Raw genomic sequence first — 20,209 nt, 5'->3', positions numbered from 1 at the left:
CAGCAGGGATTGCAGCAGACACATCTTTGGCAGAGGCTTTGGCAAGCTTTCAGATTTGAAGAACCCTAGAATCTGAAACTGCCAGTCCTGAAACCCGAGTGCTGCTACTTCCCGTGGCTGAGGATGTCCCATAGTCTGAGTGTCAGCATGCTCAAAAATACACCAGTTCCTAGGCTGACGTCTTGGTAAAATCAGGAATTTCCTTCCCCAGAATCCAAATCACATTGCTTATCATCCTCTGCTTATCATTCTACCTCAAGACAAGATATGAGCTTCAGTTATATCTGAGAGATGTATCCTCCATAAGCTTTAAAAACCTCAGTAGGCTACACAGATTCCTAAGGAAATAAAACTCTGTACTGCACATCCTCACCACTGGAAAGCAAACCTGTATCCTGCATGTCATGTTTGGTTTTAATATCCTCACACAGGGATCACTAGATTGTAACATGGTGTTTCATATGAGCTCTTACCAGTGCCTTTTACATCATTAGTTTTTTTCTCTTGGTCTACGTGTCCCAGCACACACTTCCCCTTTCCACTGTGATGGTTTGTGCCCACAGTCCTCTTTAATCAAACAAATATACAGGCCACTCTCATTCTTCTGTTTCTTCCTGCCTATTTACACACTGTCTTTATTCATGGCTTCTCACACTTTTTTTGTCAGGACTGTCCATTGGGATTTTTTCTGATAATCATGTTAGTGGAAATATTTAGTAAGCCTCTCTAAATGCAAGCTCCTGAGTAACCCGTTTAGCAATTTCTCTCTCTCATTTCCCTTTTAGGATCATTCATTTTTTAAATTTCATTCAAACATTGTCTTTTTTTGGTTAATTACATTTGCATGTGATGCCATATCAGGCGCCTTCAAATTAATTACACGTTTATCTTAATTTAAAAACCACATCAGATTGTATTTGCTTTACACTTACCTGCATGGTTTTCAGCAGTCATTCGTGAAGTCTTTACATATTACATAGGTCTGATCAGCTGGTGTGTGATTTTGTATTTTCTTATTTTTCCCTATAATGAAACTTTTATAGTACATTTCTTATCAGTCATAGGCTATCACCACAGACACACTGAAAACCTCATATTATCATCTGTGGGTCAGTCCTACTTTGGAACATGCAAACAGATGTCACTCAAGAATTTCTGAAGTATCCTAAAGTTTGAGTAGAGCATCTTTTTCTAGTCTCCATGTCTTGATAAGGACCTGAGAGAAGGAAAGAGGTTATGGAGTAGGCCCAAGAGCATGGAAAAATTAAAAAACCTATCCATAGTCTCTGCAGGTTTCATAACCAAGGGGGTTCTATTTTTACTTCTTAATACAGCAAAATGGCTTCATGTTCAGTTACACCTGTTCTCTTTCCTCTATTATTTTTAGAATATCTCTTTCCACGTGTTGTTTCAGTAGTTCTGCTCCTGCATACTGTTCTGCAGTGCTCTGTTGTGCAATGCATCATTTATTTCACACTGCATCACACAGTCTGTGCACTAAGCATGAACCCCTTTCACTTACTGCATCATCTGCCAATCCAAGTCTTTTATCAGAACTTGCATTCATCTTCTTCTCCATGCATCAGCCTTGTGTTCCTCAGTATCAAACGATATCCTGATTTGTTTTTTCACCTCTACTTTTCTACTAACATGGCAGGAAACACTGAACTATTGTCTCAACTTCTGTTTTGTATTTTAAATCTCTTTCTGAATCAGTTAAATGTGTTAGCCTGGTTAGCCATTGTGTGCTGTACCTATCCATCGAGAAATCTTTTTGGCAGAAAACAGAGGTGGTAAAACATATCAAAGTTCTGTCCATCCAGTACTAGATAAGCCTCAGGCCAAGCTTTTACTGAACAGTTTTGTAGATGCAAAGTCTTAAAGACATAGAGTTGATGATGATTAGTAATTCCATTTAGTGTTCTGCTTCTGTAAAGCAGTCTTGAATAAACAGAATTGATAAGCACAAGCATCTGAGAAATTATTTAATATAATTTTGTATTAATTTTAATGTTTTTCTACTTTTAAAATCCTGTTTTATGTTAAATAAAGAATGTTATTTTAGAAAAAAGTTAATTAAATATTTTGGCAACGTGTTTGATCCACCATTAAATTTTACATAAGATAAGCAATGGAGTCACCTTTCATGTCATCAAAACTTTTAAATATAATTTGTATGCTTTATAAATATATATTATATATATAAAAATCATGTGCAGCTGTGAGATTAATACAGTACAAAATGTCATATGTTTCTTAGGTCTTCTCTAAGGAGAAAATTTTATCTGAGATGCCATAGTAACTTAATGAAATATTTTTATTCTGCAGAGCTTGATTTCTGTGTTATTTTTAGTAGACCAGATACTGAATAGTCAGTTCTAATTTGGTTTTCTTCAGCTCTTGCTCACAGTATGGTGATTATTTTTATTGCAGACATATACTTTCCTTTTGAAAGTTCAAAAGGAAAAGCATTATTCAAAGAACATTGAAACAGTCCTAAAAATCAGAAGAAAGTGCAAAATACTATTTAGCTTATAGGATACAAGAACAGATTAGGACATGTCCATTTTGGTTTGTGATGTGGCAAGTATGTAAAATATCCTGTAAAAAGTATTTTGTTAAGATTTTTTATGCTTTCAAAGTAAATATAGAGAAACAGGGGTTTTCCATTACTGAAAAGATTGACTCAATTTAACAGTTAGAGAAAGTTTCCAGTTGCTGGGTAAGCATGCTACTGGTTCTTACTTCTGATTCCTTTCTGTTTTTCATGTTTTCTGATAGATGACAAGCAGATGACACTTCTAAGAAATAAAGTTTTTTTCCCACTCTAGGAAAAGCCCACCTTCCTACATTTAAAGAAGTTGAAAATTCTGAAGGATTTGCTAGATATGTGCCTATAATCTTCAATAAAAAGACAAGAATTATTCCTCTGGTGCACATGATGGATTTTCCAGACAGAAAGGTTGGAAAATATCTTTAGTTACCTGCAAAGCTTTCTCTTTCATGAAGCCATCTCGGTCTGTCTGTACTAATGTACAGCAATGTTCTGACATCACCTGAAGAGGACTCCTTCTCTCTCACTTTCCATAACCTCTAAAACCCCTTCCATCAACAGCAGTGGCAAAAAGTGCTTGGTGAGTTGGTAACAGCCCCTGGGGATCCAGGGAATCCTGCCAGCCTCAACAAACAAAGATAAAGTAAACCAAATACTGAAAATCCAGCTGGAGGTTTGTGCAGCAGTGACTGTGATGCCAACACTGAGGCAGAATGCAGTAACAAGGGAAATGCCAACACTGCAAAAGGGAAGAAGGCCCTAATTTTCTTTGCATACTGAATGCAAATGCTGTTAGTTAAAGGTCCATCCCAAACAAAGGCTTCCATTGCCAAATCAAGGTATGAATCAGGACAGTCATAACCAAGTAGTTCAAATCCTGCTTTTTTCTGCCAAGAGCACAATGCTGAGTTATTCTTCTGCAGTGAAGTAATTCTGTAGGTGACTGCACAGACTTTTTCAAATGGCATAACATGAGCCAAGAGAAGAAGATTTCATTCAGAACACTTGTTCTGCATCATGCATTGATTTCTAATTTGATGTATTATTTTTGCACTACTTCTTAATAACTACCAGTGTAAATTTCAGCTTTTTTTTGTCTTGTAGTACTTATACAAGGAGCTATAGAAGTGTATTTAAAATATTACTGCATATAGGCCATGTTAAAATGCAATTGATGGGCATATACCCCATAGGTAAATGGAGTAAAAAGTGAAGAAAATTATGGTTTAAGAAATGGATGATGTAGAAAATATATACAATTTTTTCACCATCAACTCAGAATGCTCAAGAAGCCTATTTCAAATAAAGATGGGCTGATGTAAGGAGTCTGTACTGTAGTTTTCAGCTCCCTGCCCATTCAGTGGTTGGTTTAGAGGATTAGAGTCAGCTCATTGTGTACGTGAAAGGTCATGAATGATGCCATGTAGCCTCTGATGCAAAAACGTCCTAAAGTCTTTCTTTCAGGGTTAATTATACCACCACTCCTGACCCATTGGTAACTTCTTCCCAAAGGATGTAACATATCCACTTGGGTCAGTCATCTGTCCAGCTTTAAGAGACCATGTTGAACACAAGGCTTCTGCTCTTACTGGAAGAAAACAGCTACATGAAGTACTGTGTTGCTTTTCCTGACACTCATCTACTTTTGTAAGACTGCTCAGAATTACTAAGTGGTTGACTCAATGCATTCCTTGTCATCATCATTCACTAAGTGCTTGTTTAGGTTGGCATTCACTAGTGGATTCCTGTTTAAAATCCTATTTGTTTTGTATTTGCAAATTGCTTAGTTTTTAATAAGTATTAAAGAGTTTATTATCTTCCTCTTCTTTTCCATGCAATTCATGTATAACAATCAGCTAGATGTGAAGGTCATTTGGGCTGGTTTTGGCTGGGGTAGAATTTATTTTCTTCACAGTGGCTATTATGGGCCTCTGTTTTAGATTTGTGCTGAAGGTTGATTATAAAGAGATGTTATTGCTGAGCAGGGCAGTAACACAGAGCCAGGGACTCTTCTGCTTCTCACACTGCCTGCTGGTGAGAAAGTTGGGGATGCTTGGGAGGGTGGGAGGAGACACAGGCAGGACAGGTGACCCCAGCTGACCAAAGGGATGTTCCAGACCATCTGACATCATGCTCAGTATATAAAGATGGGGGAAAGAAGGAAGAAGTGGGAACATCTGGAGTGAGGGTGTTTGTCATCCCAAGTAGCCTCTATGTGTGATGGGACTCTGCTCTCCTGGAGATGGCTGAACATCTGCCTGGCCATGGGAAGCAGTGAATTAACTCCTTGTTTCACTTTGCTTGTGCATGTGGCTTTTGCTTTCCCTGTTAAACTGTCTTTATCTCAACCCATGTGGTTTCCAGCTTTTACGCTTCCAATTCTCTCCCTGATCCTGCTGGTGGGGCAGTGAGCAAACAGCTGCACAGAGCTTGGTTGCTGGCTGGGCTGAAACCATGACACCATTTTCATCTCTTTGTCATATCTGGAAAAGGAGGTTCGCAGGTATTTGTTTTTTCAAGCACAAACATGGACCACAGAGGTAAATATGAGTCCTCAGAAACTCTACTCTGAAAAAAAGGACTAAAAAGAAATACTGCCCTACATCTAAGAAATAATTTCTCAATATGATGTATTATATCTTAAGATACTATACTATAAGACACCCACTAATATCCTGTTAACATGACAGGACCTGAAGCTCCAATTATATTGTATTTTGATTTGAAGGATGCCAAACTGAAAACAGTACATTTGAAAGTAACTACTGAGACTGAATTACTTGCCTTTTTTGGTTTGAATTAAGTATATATGAAGTTTTTTGTATAAAACCTAGACAGCTAAGGCCCTTGGAAGAAAATGGAAAGAATACATTTTCAGCATTCTATAGAGTTACACTGTTAACTGCTCAAACATTAGTATAAATGGCATAACTAGCAGAATATATAAAACAGCTCTTTTTATTAAATGCCATTTGAAAATAAATACCTGGGAAAGAACATTACAAAATGTTTGGCATTTAGGAAATTGAACTTACAGTCTTTTACTGTAACCCTTGGAATGACTAAAGGCCACCTATTCCTTATTCCTCTTGTGATCACCAGAATTGAACAGACCAGTGAGTTGTTACATTAGGCAGAAGCACTGCATGTCTGTGTTATCTCCATGATTTCTCACTCACAACAGCACCAAAATTAGTTAGAATTCATTTGAATTAGCAGTGGCTAACAAGAGATCATCACATACAGTATTGCTTTTGTGAAAATACAGACTTTGGTTTTGTTAAACGGAACTGTAACAAGTAATACAGCACATGGACCTTACTGAGTTGTGGATAGCAAACCAATTTGAGAATTTTCCTCTGAAATGGATGTAGCTATATAAGGAAATAGCCATCTAGGTTAAGCAGCACCGTGACATTTTTATAATTTGCATTCCTTTTTATCAGAAATGGAAAGCTCTAGTTGGCAGATGTTTTCATCAAATAAAGACATTAATAGATTTGCATCTATACTTTGAGAGAGAAAAATAAAATGCATGTATTTTTCACTGGAGTATTATACACACTGGAATATTGAATTTCTTCTCCATGCACGCATTTATGGATTTTCGCAGAGTATAGAGATAGTGGGAATTGGTCTTCCTGATAGTTGAAATTCACCTTCTTTCACAAGGTTTGCACAACCTTTAGGATTTACTGGAAAAAGCAAAGTAAATGGTTATCAATAAAGGTTTGTCTTTAATTCTGGCTACTATGAACAAAGGCACTTTACACCAGGATTTGTGAATGTTCCCTCTCATTCACCGACTGTAGTCAAGTACAGAGACTTTATTATTTCTACCTGTGGAAGAAATACTTATCTCCGTTTTAACAGTGTTTACCCGGGCGTCTGAAAAACTCTTGTTTTATGCTGATTTAGCTGAGAAAAGAATTTTTTCCTATTGCTGATAATTTAGTATTCTGTATCATTATTTCCACTTCTCTGTAACTACTGAGTGACACAATAGTTTGGAGTTTTCCTGTATTTCTTTTACAGGCATATTAAATAAATAAATAAAATGCTAGATTGTGCTTATTTTTTGCCTGCTATGGAAGGCATTTCAAGAGACTACAATTTTTCATTTTCAGTGTGGCTGAGCCTAAATATATTTTCAAAGGAAAGAGAAATCTGGGAAGGAGTGGCTGTCAAAACTGAACAAGTTATGTACTTTCTAAAGCAGTACTTACCTTAACCAAAAAGTGATGAAAATTTTGAAATCTTGGATAGTGAGGAAAATAGTCTGTGATATTCCATGCTGTCTCCCAAGTTTGAGTTTGGTTATTAATGCAGTAGGAAGTTGTATTTTTGCAAAGAGAAAATCCATGTTAACACAGGCTGTGAAGAAAACTCATTGCCTGATAAGAGGAATAAATGGAGCATTTAATTGGATTACATTAGATTCTTAAATAATGTGTGCCTTTAAAAGCCCTCTATGTATCACTGAGCTATGATAACTTTGGTATTAAAGTTATTGTCAAAAGTAACATCAAATACTTTACAAGCATGACAGTACAGTTCCCCATATGGAAACAGAACAGCTGTTTTCCAAAGTGAGGGAACCTTTCATCTTATCTTTTTCTTTCTTGTATGTATTAAAGACTTTAATTCAATGTGATTTGAAGCTGGTTTTTAATTTTGCACCTCTGGAGAGCATCCCATCCAATACTTGCTGAGTGCAAGTTCAGCCACAGCAGGCTGCTCAGGGCTGTGCCCAGTTGGAATTTGGCCATCCTCGCAGCATCCTCCAGTATTCATTCACCTTTACTGTGTGATTTTTTTTTCATTGCCAAGTAGAATTTTTTGTATTTCAATTTGTGCCCAAATACTTTTCTCATTTACTTTTCTTATCATATTCTTTGAAAATGTATGTTTGTTTTTTTTTTTTTTGTTGTTGGACACTCCTATTGTAATGCCCAGCTCATCTGTCTTTCATACTTTGTCTTTTTTCCCTTTTGCCTTTTAAATCTCACAACATAATATTTGAGTATCAGCTCTTCCATTTTTGGGGCTTAAATGAGTAGAACAGAGAATCCTACTGCACACTAACTGTGCAATTTTATAATTACTTGAAATAATCTAGAATTTAATCTCTTCAGGCACCTGCTTACACAGGTTGGAAGACAAATTCATGTATAATGCACTCCTACAGAAATGGATTGTCTTGATTTCAACTGGGAAATAAGCAGAAGCAAGTGAAGCAGAAGCAGAAATCTCATATTCATGCCAATGCAGCTACACGAGAACATCTGAGAATATTCATTATCCAAGAAACAGACCTTCAAATACAAAATTATTCATGAGTTGTTAGTGTGTCTGGAAATACAGCTTTAATAGACACAACCCACCTGCAAAGCTGAAGAATTCCTCATGTGCAGGATGCATAATCCTGTTTGCACTGAAGCAAAAACCAGCCGAGTACCTAGGCTTCAGTAGGGAAGACAATATTCTCTGGAATTTAGTTCACTGGAAATGATGCAGATGACTTTTCTCTTATTTTTTAAGGTTACACATGAACAGGTAGATTACATAACCAAAGCATAACATTTAGATTAGTACATGTGGCCACCACAGCAGTTCTGGGGTTGTTATTTTATTGCCTTGAGATTAAATTAGTTTAAAGGCAAATGGTTCCCAAATGCATTCCATAATGGCTAACTTTAAATATTTTACTTTTCCTATTTTCATTATCAACTCCAATAACAAGAAAATTTTAAACCTGTCTGTGTGAAGTGACATTATACATCAGGCTGCAAATCTCAGCTCCCTCGCTTGGCTGCCAAAGGCCCACATGCTGCTTGGTGCTGTCACTGGTTGGAGTCTGGATTTCGGGGTCTTTTGGTGTGTTTGCCTCTGTGTCTGTATGGAGTTGCTGGCAGAATCACCACAGGCTGGGATGGAATTACTCTCCCTAACAGGCAATAGGATGCTGTGGTTTAGGCTTGTGACCAAAGCAACACTGAAACACACGAGTGTTTTGGCTATTGCTGAACAGGACATGCACAGTGCCAAGGTCTTCTCTGCTTCTCACTCATCCCCTGTGAGTAGAATGGGGTAGGTTAGGGCTTGGGAGGGCTCAAAACCAGCAGGTGATCTGAACTAAGTAACCAAAGAGATGTTTCATGCCCTATAGTACTCTGATCAGCAGTGAAATGAAGAAGAATGAGGTTGAGGTTATCTTTTGCTCAGGCCACTGGCCTGCCCATGGGAGGTGGAGAGTGATTGCAATTGCCGTGCTTTTTTTGATGCTTTTTTGTTCTCTCTTTTCTCTTTTTATTTAGTTATTTTCACCTTGACCCATGAGTTTTCTTGCTTTTACTCTTCCTTTATTTTCCACCATTCCACATGGGTGGGCAGTTGGGGAGTGAGTGGCCATGTGGTGCTTAGCTCTCTATTGGGGTTCTCCCACACCACACTGTGTGGCAACTGGGCAAGACTAGTGAGATCTGCCTAGAAAGAGTCACTCAGCCCATTTCCCCATCTCAGGAATAACCAAAGAGCCCTCATGTGGTAATACTACAGGCCAAAGCTGGATGTGGCCAGTGATCTAGGCATAAAGAACGTCAAAAACTCAGAATAACTTCTACATCACTCCATAAAAAGAAAAAAAGATCTAAAAATACCTGAAGTTTGCTTCTCTAAAACAAAAAAAAAACATTATATAACTCAAAATATAACCTCTTTAAGCAACAACTCACAGTGCTGGATGTCAAGATAAACATGCCTGGGAAGTTTCACATTGCAATCGAAAGGTCCATCCTATTACTACAGTAAAAATGACATTAATATGTTGGTACCAGGACTGAAAGACAGAAAAATATTTTTGAAAAAATGCACAATAGAAAACATTTATAAAAGCTACACTAGAAACTAAGCCTTTAACTTTATACTCACTACTTCAACAAAGAGAACTGCCTAAAAGAACAGAAATTCCCCTCGGAAATGGTCGAAGGCTTCATAAGAACCTTCAGTAAAGAAGCAAAGCATTACTAGTCTGAAGTGAGAATTCCAAAAATTTACTCATTTTGGTCATACATTGAAAGACATAAACTGTGAGTTTCTCACAGTTCACTGAAAACACATATGTCTCTTAGAGTCACCACTTGGAAAGGCAATCCCACGCTGAGCTGCAAGTTCACCTTCTCTGCTCAAGTTTCATGGCTGCTTCCCAAATGGGTACTTCCACTTGAGAAGTCATTCATGGAAGACCACTGGCACTCATGGCACTCTCTCAGAGCTGTGCTGATATTTGATTTCAGCAAGCAGAAGCCCAATAGCCATGAGGCATGGGTCTGACTGGCTCAGGAGCTAGCTCTCTGTCATATGACTACTGACTCCTATGAAATGGATTGGTTGGTATACTTTATCACAAGTTTTAGACAAAACATACATCCTTTACTCCCAAATAACTCGCAGTGATAGAAATATGCTCAAAATAAGGACATGAGGTGGTAACTAGGATCCACTGAAGTCACTGGCAAAAGTTCCTCAGTGTTCAGAAGCAGCAGGAAGTCATACTTTGTATGGATGCAAAGTGCAACCAGGTTACACCATAGGAGAAATTAGCAAAGAGTAAGTGGGAATTTAAGCAATAATCTTGTGGTTTCAGACATTTATTAATCAAATCTTCCCTCCAGCAAAAGCTTAAAAGTAAAAACATACTTCTTGAGTCACTGCCTTAACAGGTATCCAAAGCAGACATATTGTTGGATTTGGTGACAAACTAAACTAAAACTGAAATGAAATTAAGCAAAGGCTGTTGGTGGCTGAAGCAGGGAGATGTAACTCACCTCCCATGCAGGCAGGGTCAGATTATGTGCTAGAAATCCTCTGGTGGATTCAAAGACAGAGTTTTAAACCTTTCACTTAAATACAGAGTGTGTACAGATTCTGTACATTCTGCCAAACAGAATATTGAACCAGGTTCCAACAAGGTGGCAAGAGCAGGGCTAGGGAATGGTGCAGCTCTCCTGTTTAAACTCAGCAATGTGGAGCCACATCAGTGAAGACTTATGTGGTTGCTGTAGCCCTCCCAAGCTGCACTTCTCCATATCCATTATGCATCACATCAATGATGCTCTGCGATTACTTACCATCACTTCCACCAGCTTGGTGATGCCGTATTATGTCACAGCCATATCTGTCCTACTGATAAATTTTATGTCTGAAATGAATATTAAGAACTGAATTCATCTGAATAAATTTTTAGCAGTAGCTATGAGAGACCAGTTTCACATTACCCACTGCTGCAAGTCATCTTGGCAGTGGATCAGAAGACAGGAGCACAAGTAAAAGTAAGATATGGAGCTGACTCACCTCTACATTACAACCTATTTATGTTCTTAAATGAACACATCTTCTCTGAAAGCCTATTCTTCTCCTCTTTTTTCCAAAATGGAGCATGTCAAGGTTTTCTCATGTGCTATCTCTTGCCTGCCCCAATAAACTCAAAATAAGCAACAGCAAAAAAACCCCAAACCCAAAACAAAACCAAAAAACACACAATAAAATCTTCATATAGCGAAACTGGAACAGAAGTGTATAGTTTTAGCAATGGCGCATGTATACAAGAGGAGAGGCAATGCTACAGTACTTCAATCTGTATTGTCTATATAAAACATTTATTTTTAAGCTCTATAATGGTATTATAGAAATACATAGAATATTTTATAGTGTATTTAAGTGTACTCACTGTGAAAATAACACATTTAAGACAGGTATTCTTATGTCCAAATGCTTTAAATATATGCACTTCTTTGCCTTGCAGTATTATGTTACTTTGAAAAACAAAATATCAGTATTTTATTCCTTGTTCCTCGCCAGAATCTTCTCATATGGATTTCCCTGGGTCATCTCAGGTGCTCACTGCTGTGGGATATTTTATAAAAACCACGAAAAGTCTGTAGATTTGTAGATTTCCTATATTTGCTTGCATTCATGTCTAGTGCACATGGCTTGCCGTTCAATCCTCCACGTGCCTTCTTCGTAAGTACAGTGACATATAGTGCACTCGTCAGTTTTCACCTCCCGGCCTGCTGGAATCACCAGGGTTTCTGCAAAGCAGTTCGGGCCTGAAAGAAGGACAGAGTTCATTATGTGGCACCAACACACACTGCAACCCAGCCCAGCACAGTGCTGGTCCTGGGCACAGAAAGCCTAAAGCAATGTGAGTAAGGCTGGGCACATGACACAAACATGGGCATCGTGCACAGGGCATAGGAGCAGCAAGGAAAACAAGGAGCTGCCTGCACAAGGGGCTGGATGTTTCTGGTATGGACTGTCCCTGCTCCCTGTGCAGGAAGATGCAATAAAACAGCTGTGACAGAGACCTGGGCACACCCTGATGGTGCAGATGAACACAGACTGAAGCTAGAGGAAATGCCAGCTGTTGATAATTCAACAGTGCTACTGTAAGCTATAGAGAGCCATTTATACATTTTATTACTTTTTTCCCACTGGAAGCAAGCATTTTACTTTCTGTAGTAATCATAGTATCACATTAGTTTATCTTCCCTTTCATGAGAAAATAGTTTATTTCCAGCAGAGTGGAATAGCTTCAGCCATTTCTGAATGAGGATACTTTTCATGTACAAAATGAAATATTCCATTTTATGTAAGTCAGTAAGTCTCCAAACACCTCTTTTCATAGTACACTGAAATAACTTCATTTCCAAGGATGAGGCAGGAAAAAAAATCCACCAGCACAAGGTTCAGGAGACCAATCTGGTTCTTTCAAAAAGCAGAAAGCTGTGAGAGCTGGATTATCTATACTTCTGTCAAAAAAGAAGTCTATTTCTGCCTTGAAAATCCACATGCACTTGCAGAGCAGCATTAAACTCTCCAACCATGCATCTATCCACTGTCATGCCCCCAGTGGAACCCGGCCTTTCCATTTAATGAGCACACACAGCAGCAGCTCAGGCACAGCCTGGCCACCTCACAGCACTTTGGCACCACTGTCATCAGGGCAGGATACACTGATCTGATACTGCTGAAATTCTTAAAGGCTATGGATGCACAAATTGTTGACTGCCAGCCTGTTTGTCATACAAATAAATATATCCCAGATGGGCTCAGCCTTCCATTGCTGAGAGTTTACTCCAAGACCTGCACCAAAGAGCAGGTCTTCTTCTTCTACAGAAATGTAGCCCACCTCCTGGGCTGTGCATTTTAAAGCACAAACCAAATACTTCACAAATCAATTTTAACAGTTACCTCATTGAGGCAGGTTATGTCTTTGTGTGCACACAACAGCCTGAGAACTAGATGCCAAATTGGCCATAAAAAAAGCCTCTCCTCATGTAAGAGTTAAATCTAGATGAGACCTGCAAAGCCTCAGAAGTTTGTTTCCCTATGCTGTACTTCTTCTTAATGCCCTTAATATTTAAGCCCCACTTTGTTTCCATAGAATCACAGACTGTAGAACCATTAAGGCTGGAAAAGACCTCTAAGGTCACTGAGTCCAGCTGTTAATCCAGCACCACTGTGTTCCACACCAAACCACATCCCCAGGAGCCACATCCACATACCTTTCCCACACTTTCATGGATAGTGATTCCACCACTTCCCTGGGTAGCCTATCCTAGTTCTGGAACTGACTGCTGACAATTATCTCCAACATGTGGCTTCTTCCACAATTCTGGGTCACTTCCTGCCCATTTGGATGCAGAAAGTGCAGCAAAATACAGCATATCTCATTTAAAATCAGCTGCTTTACTATCCTAATGGTACTATGATACTTTTGTGTTTTCAGTCCCTACATCTGTACATGCAAAGTGTCACTGAGCTGGACACACTGGAAGGAGGACTTTTGGGGTGGAAGCAATGCTCCTGGGTCCCCCTGCACACTGGGAGGTGCCCTGAGTTTCAACCAAGGTAAAGCAGAGTAAACTGTGATGTCCTTGGTGGAACATATTTGAATGCTGATCTGTACAATTCTGTTTCTCTAAAATACAGTGTTCTTCTTGCAATTAATAAAGTTTCATCCCAAAATGAGTTCACCTGCACATTACGTAAAGATACTTAAATGTTTTTCATACTGGACTGTAACAGCCCCATGATTTACAAAGCCATGTGATATAAAGAGTTAAAATATTAAAAACAGAATCTACTTTTCATGGAGAATTTGTATGAAACCTACAAGACCACTTGAAATTTAAACACTACTTAAAAGGCACCATAGGAAAACAGTGATGTCAATCCCCTGTACAGGATTTATTTTATTCTGGAAAAGCAAATGTTATAGGTTATACTTGGTTATAAAACCAACTGGGGAATGAAGTAAAAACAGTGCAACACACCTAATATAATTCACCTGGATTCAGAATGTGAATGCCTCCAGTCACAATTAGCAACACTAATGTCATGTGTGATGAGTCCTTTTTACACCAGAAAGTTATTTAAGTAAAGATTCAACAAGTAAGACCTCAACTCTTAAACTATTTTATATGGGGGTAAGTCATTGCTTTGGTAAATCTACAGAAGAACAGTAATCATTGACCTGAAAAAGGGACCTGAAAAAAATAAATGGCAGCAACAAATGTTGTTTTAGTACCATGGAAGTTTTCCTTAGAAAATTGCCCATTTTCTGCCTCTGCATTTGCACCCATCATTACTGTAAGTGCAAATCTTACATCGTACTTAAGCTGACAACAGTCAGCTGGCACCCTTGCCCTCACCTTTTTCTCTGCAATATCACACACAACATTGTGGGTAATGTTACAGGAAAGGTCATGAATGAACAGGCTGAACTGACTGGATTACTGCAACATCATGCACATAAATGTCAGTGCAATACAGTGCCCAAACAAGGGAAAATAATTCCACAACTCTTATCATTTCACCAAAGTCTCAGACTTCTAGGGAAAATAACTTTGAGCTTCACCCCTACCCTCATTCAATTTTGAAGCTGTATGAGCTTGTCCTGGCTCTTGGCTCCCTTTCCACCAGGCAGGGAATGCTCCTCCCTTTCCTCTTCCTCCAAGGAGCAGACACAGAACACAGAGTTACACGGCTGGACTGATGAGAGCAGCCTGCAGTGATGGGGTGCACATGGACAGCACTGGTGGGACCCTTGGTGAAGGGCTGCTCTGGTACTCCTGTGCCTCCAGCAGCCCTTCCCTGCCCCTGCCTGCCACACAAGCACAGAATATTCTAAATTGGAAGAGACCCACAAGAATCATCAAGTCCAGTTAAAGGGACAGCGATGATGATGCCACTAAGGATTCTCTGCCTGTCTGAAAGGACAGTAGGGAAACTGAGGAACTGAAGATTTTGAACAGACAGTGGGAAGGCCTGGAGGCACAGCAGGCACACAAAGGTTGGTTTTAAAAGTGTAAGAGTGCCTTTTCCTCAGTCTCCCTTTCAAGAGGGAGGTCCTCCTTATTCAGGGAGGACGAGCTGCCACAATGGCAAGGCACTTGCTGAAAGTACTGCTTTACTTAAAACTTAGCAGTTAATATTCATTTAGCAAGATTTTCAAAAGGTTATTTTGGTTTTTTTTTAATTTTTGAGTTTTTAAGTTTCCAAAATTACCTGACTTAGCACACAAAAAGCATTTCCAAGTAAATTGGGGCTGTTCCAATCCCACAGCAGTGGTGGGCTTTCTCACTAAATTCTGCTGCTGCAGGAGCAGTGAATTTGTTCTCCTTGGTTTACAAAGGAGGTTGCCTGCTTTCTGAGCTCCTTTTTGGCTACACCACTACTCTGCACAACTTCAGCACCTGGTACTTGCTCAGTGCAGTGCCGGCTTGTTTGCTCTGCATTGTAAACCCCCTGGCCTCAACCCCAGCTGTGTACACTTATACAGCACTAAGGCAGTCAGTGGTGCTTCACTTCTTCATAGCAGATGAAGATCTTGCTGTATCACTCTTAAATCTGGCAGAAAATTCATTATGACATATTTGTATCAATTCTGAGCGCAGCTTGAAATCTACCGCGACACTGTTTGTTTTCCTGAAGTGTACAAGTGGTGCTGTCAGACTCCTCTCGAGCCATGCCATGCTGGTATCAGCACAGATTTCTTTCCCAGGGCTAAGGCACAGTTGCTGCTACTGCAGCCATGTCTGAAAGCAGCAAGTTCAGTGCAAATCCTCAGTTCCCACACTGAGCACCAGAATGGCACGCAGCTCTTGGCTTCCCTGCCTCTGAAACAGTGAATCCTCCCTTCCAAAAGCAACATTTTTACTGAGATCTAGAAAAATAAAAAGCCAGATCTTGGTGGTTAATTCATTGAGTGATTATAAAGAGATCCTAATCTTGGAAACACTTAAAAACTAAGGAAGTTTCAAAATATTATTGGGGTAAATGCTGCTATTGTAAATTTTTTTAATAATTTCACTGGTCCTGTGGAAAGTTTCCAACTGCTTATATGCTATGCTTCAGTGTTGAAAAAGGCAACAATCTAATTAAAATGCAAATTTTTTTATCTCAGATGGAAACAGCTGATGCCAGTTCTCAGCAGAGAATGCCCAAGCCACTCACCTACAGAAGTACCTGTAACCTTGACAACCTCAGAAGTGCCTCTCTGAAATTACTCCTCCCCTCCTTCCACAAAACCACAGCTGTATGTCACAGAGCTGTTCCTGTTTCCTCTTCCTCCTGTCCTTGCTGTTGCATGGGCACATGTTCCAATCAGTTACAAAATATGAGATACAGCAATTTGGCAAATCATGATTTCATCAACAGTTTCCATCATGCGTTAAACTCCATCATGGACAAAGAAATCTGTTCAACTGCAAGTGAATGTGCTTGCCTGGAGAATAAGTCACAGCAGATTTCTGCCAATTAAAACTACAGTGACAACCTCTCTGTAATACAACACTTCAATGTAAGACTGCCTTGGGCTCTGGTTTGTACTAAACTTCCTCACAGCTGCCTCTCTAATAGCTCCTTGCAGCAGTCAGGCCACTTCCAAGGCACCTGACGGCAGTCCCATCTACCCTGACAGTTCTCTGGCATTCATCACTGGCATCATTCATTCTGGCATCATGCATGTGGTATTAGAGCACTTTGCAAATTACATAACCTCAGTATTTAGCCTACCCCTTCATTTTATTTACTCTTTTTTTTTCATTTTTTCACAGAGACAGTTCCAATGGTTACAATGTGGAAAGGGAAGTCTTACACTTTGCCCTGGAAGTGTTGGGAACCATGACAGTACACAAGAACGAGCAGTGCTGGGTGGGATCAGAGGTCCACCTGCACGAGCAGGAGGCAGAAGGAGATGCATGGGGAAGCATACAGGGACAGAGCAAGCACACATGTCCAGCTTCCAGCACCGTCTGCATTGGATATTTGGTCAATGGCTCCTCCTTACTGAGTTGGTGGAGTTAATGGATGGAGTTAACAGGTTACTTTATGATTAACCTCTCAAACATCCTGCCAAACCAAATTCCGATAAACAGAATTTGGTTGCAAGGAGGTCCACAGCTATGTGCACAGGGTAGAACCATTTTCTTTTCTTATCCATCCACTACCTCAACTCAATATTTCGAAATCCTCATAGTGGAGGAGGTGGTAACAACCACTCCCATTTCTGTCATGCTGTCATGACCTGTATCATGCTTCCTTTCCATCCCATTACCTCACCTAAGGGTTGAAGAGGCCAGCTCTGCACCATCACTGTCCTTCTGACCTCCCCAGACCTCCCCCAGTTCTGCTACCCCTTTGTGGGGCTGTGAGGATCAGACCTGTGTACCATACACAAATTGTACAGACACCATGGATCTGTACAGTAGCACAGTGATATTCCCTGTTCTGTTTTCTGTTTTCCTCCCATTTCCTGACATTTGCCTTTCTGTTGTGACCACTGATTAAAAAGTTGAGCTGACATTTTCATAAAGTTATAAATTTTACATCAGATAGAAATCTTACAGAAACAAGCATGTCATTGCACTCAAGTAAAATCTGCTGCTGCCTGTGTTATGTAAAAGTCTGGCTGTCCAGAAATGCTACTTGACAGTCTTCCATGTACAGCAGAAGTGTTTTTGTTGCTCAGTAGTTTCAGGAACATGCTGGAGAAAGCAAAGCCTCCCTCCCATCTCTCAGATATTTCTGATGTTTTGAGACTTTCTCCATTGCAGATACCAGGGAGACTAATAAAACACTGAGCTGGAAATTGCAGACAACCACCTGCCTGCATTTCAAGCTGTCTCCTGCTGCAGACGACCTGTGATGCCACAATACACAGCCAAGGACGTTTTGGAAGTTACACTGAGGAGCTAGGACAACTGAGGACCAAACCACAGGCAGATGCTGGCTATGCCTGCCTCCCAGGGCACAGGAACACAAAGTCCCTTCTCACCTGCTTAGCTGTTTGAGATGGGCTTTGAAACGTGCTAATGTGGCACGGTGAGACATTTAAATAAGGCTGCTGTGCCACAGAAAGATCTCTGAGACAGGGGCACTATCTCCCTCGTCCCTCTCAAACCTAATCACTTTCCCCAGAGATGGTATCAGTACCTGCTTTGTGTCCTTCCAATCTCTAATCTCTTCTAAGGGGTTTGTATCTCCCTGACTTGATTTTGTTTCCCTCTCACGTGGATGTGTGTGTATATATAATACATCTGTCTCCTGTGAAATGTCAGCTCAGAAGATAAAGCACAAAAAGCAGCTGGCAAAAGGAGTCTGTGACCAGGATTACAGCAGACTCTCATTCTCTCACAAAAATAAGTTCATCACCCCTGCTACTGTCATGGTTCCGACTTCTCCCAGTTCATTGAAATCTTTTTGTGATACTTGCCTCAATATCTCTGGACACAACTGAACTAACCCCAAAAGAGGGTTTTCAACAGAAGAAGGATTCAGATAAACCCAATTTAAAAGCAATTTAAGACCCTGAAAAATCATGTACTATTTCCATAGTTTATCAATGCTTTAAGATAGTGGCAGCCAGAGAACCATGGCAGATATCCTAACAGACTTCCTGTAAATGTGTGTATATATTTATGTATGACAAGGAAAAGCATAATAAAAGTATATCCATTTTGTGATATTTCCTACCTGCTATGGGAAGTAACAAAAAGGCAGTGGGTGCAATATATAACCTCCACAAAAGGATAATTTTTTTCATGCTAGACAGAGCTTTGGTGATTTTAACAATAATAAAATCCTTCCTTCCATTAGGGCCATACTTTGTTAGATGCATAGGGAAATGACAGATTGGAAGAAACAATTTAAAATAACATTTTGCCAACTAATTTAGAAGGATGTGTATAGAAGTATCTGCTGTGATTGGACAGATAGAAGAGAGCCCAAGGAAGCTCTTCTGCAACTAAATAGGGTGACCATGTCATCAGTGGCACTGCTGTGACAAAAGGTACCAAAGCTCTGGCACTTGCTGTAGCCTACGTGTGCCTGTGTGGGTGCATGGGCTTTAATCCAGAAGTTAAAGCAGCTGTAATCTACTTAAGAGTTGGGTTTTAATGTTCTGCTGATGAGACTCACAAGCCCTGTTTATGACCATGTTTCATTGTTTTTCTTTTTCATTTATCACATGTGACAGCACCATTGATGAACGTTTTATGCTGGCTCCAGTTCTAGAAATTGCAGTAGTGTCCAAAAAGATCCACAGAACATGAAACAATGCCACCACAGCCACTGGACTGATCCTTTTGACCACTGCTTCTTCCAGCTCTGATTCTCCATCACCTTGAACTTGTTGGTGATGTTAACATCCCTGGAACGACAATGCCAAATACTACCAAAATCACTGACAATGTCAGTAGTACCACTGCCAAAAAGGGCTGCACAGTTTTGCACAGATAGAAATGGCTTTAGGAAGGGAACAGTCTGCAACCTGCCACTGCTGCTGTCACCTTAGATTTTCAGGTGTATCCAGAGAGCAGCATTTCAGCTTTTTGTGTACTGAATACAAAGAAGCAAACACCACACAATCCAATACCACATGAGCAAAATAGTCCTGAAGCATAAAACGGCCAAATTAAACATGAGGTTTGACTGCCATAAAAATATACTGCATCAAACAACTTCCTTTATCAGAGGAAAATACAGAAAGACTCAAATGGGCTACTTAAAATTATTAAATTTCTTGTATAAAAGGATATTGTATTCCACTGAGGAACAGCACCAATTAGACATGAGCTGAACATTGTGGGTATCTCACAGAAAATTACATAAACACCTAGAAGCCAGCAAGCTGCATATCAATTTTAGGCTCAGCTTTCTTGCAGGTCTGTCATAACCCAGATGATCAGGAAATTAAAAACATCAGGCTTGAATGTATGGAGAAAAATCATGTCAGATACCTGGGATAACAAAAGAATCACAGAAACGCGTATGTTGGAAAAGATCTCTAAGCTCATTTGGTCCATGTGTTAACCAAGCACTGCCAGGTCTACCACTAAACCACATCCCCAAGTGGCACATCCACATGCCTAATGAATACTTTCAGGCATGGTGGCTCCACTCTTTCCTTGGCAGCCTGACCACCTTCTATAAAGAATTTTTTTAATATCCAGTCTAAATCTCCCATGACACAACTTGAGGCCACTTGCTGCTTGGGAGACATGACCTGCACCTGGCTGCAACCTCCTTCCAGGGAGTTTTAGGGAGCAATGAGGTCTCCCCTGAACCTCCTTTTCCACAGGCTAAACAACC

The 20,209-nt window shown here is 39.8% G+C and overlaps 1 protein-coding gene across 3 annotated transcripts in view; it reads right to left on the bottom strand.

Moving 5' to 3' along the window:
- Positions 1-11,272: 11,272 nt before the first annotated feature.
- The window catches only part of VWC2 (von Willebrand factor C domain containing 2), a 54,301-nt gene continuing 45,364 nt past the window's right edge, over positions 11,273-20,209 (bottom strand). For all 3 annotated transcript variants that reach the window (XM_058814064.1, XM_058814082.1, XM_058814073.1), the window contains exon 4: positions 11,273-11,661. In XM_058814064.1, the coding sequence (XP_058670047.1) occupies positions 11,510-11,661 (152 nt within the window). In that variant the 3' untranslated portion in view covers positions 11,273-11,509. The remainder of the gene's footprint in view (positions 11,662-20,209) is intronic.

This window comes from Ammospiza caudacuta, chromosome 1 (genome assembly GCF_027887145.1).
Source record: "Ammospiza caudacuta isolate bAmmCau1 chromosome 1, bAmmCau1.pri, whole genome shotgun sequence".
NCBI classification, from domain to species: Eukaryota; Metazoa; Chordata; class Aves; order Passeriformes; family Passerellidae; genus Ammospiza; species Ammospiza caudacuta.
The sequence above is the reverse complement of the archived record's forward strand: the minus strand, read 5'-3'. Positions and strand labels throughout refer to the sequence as shown.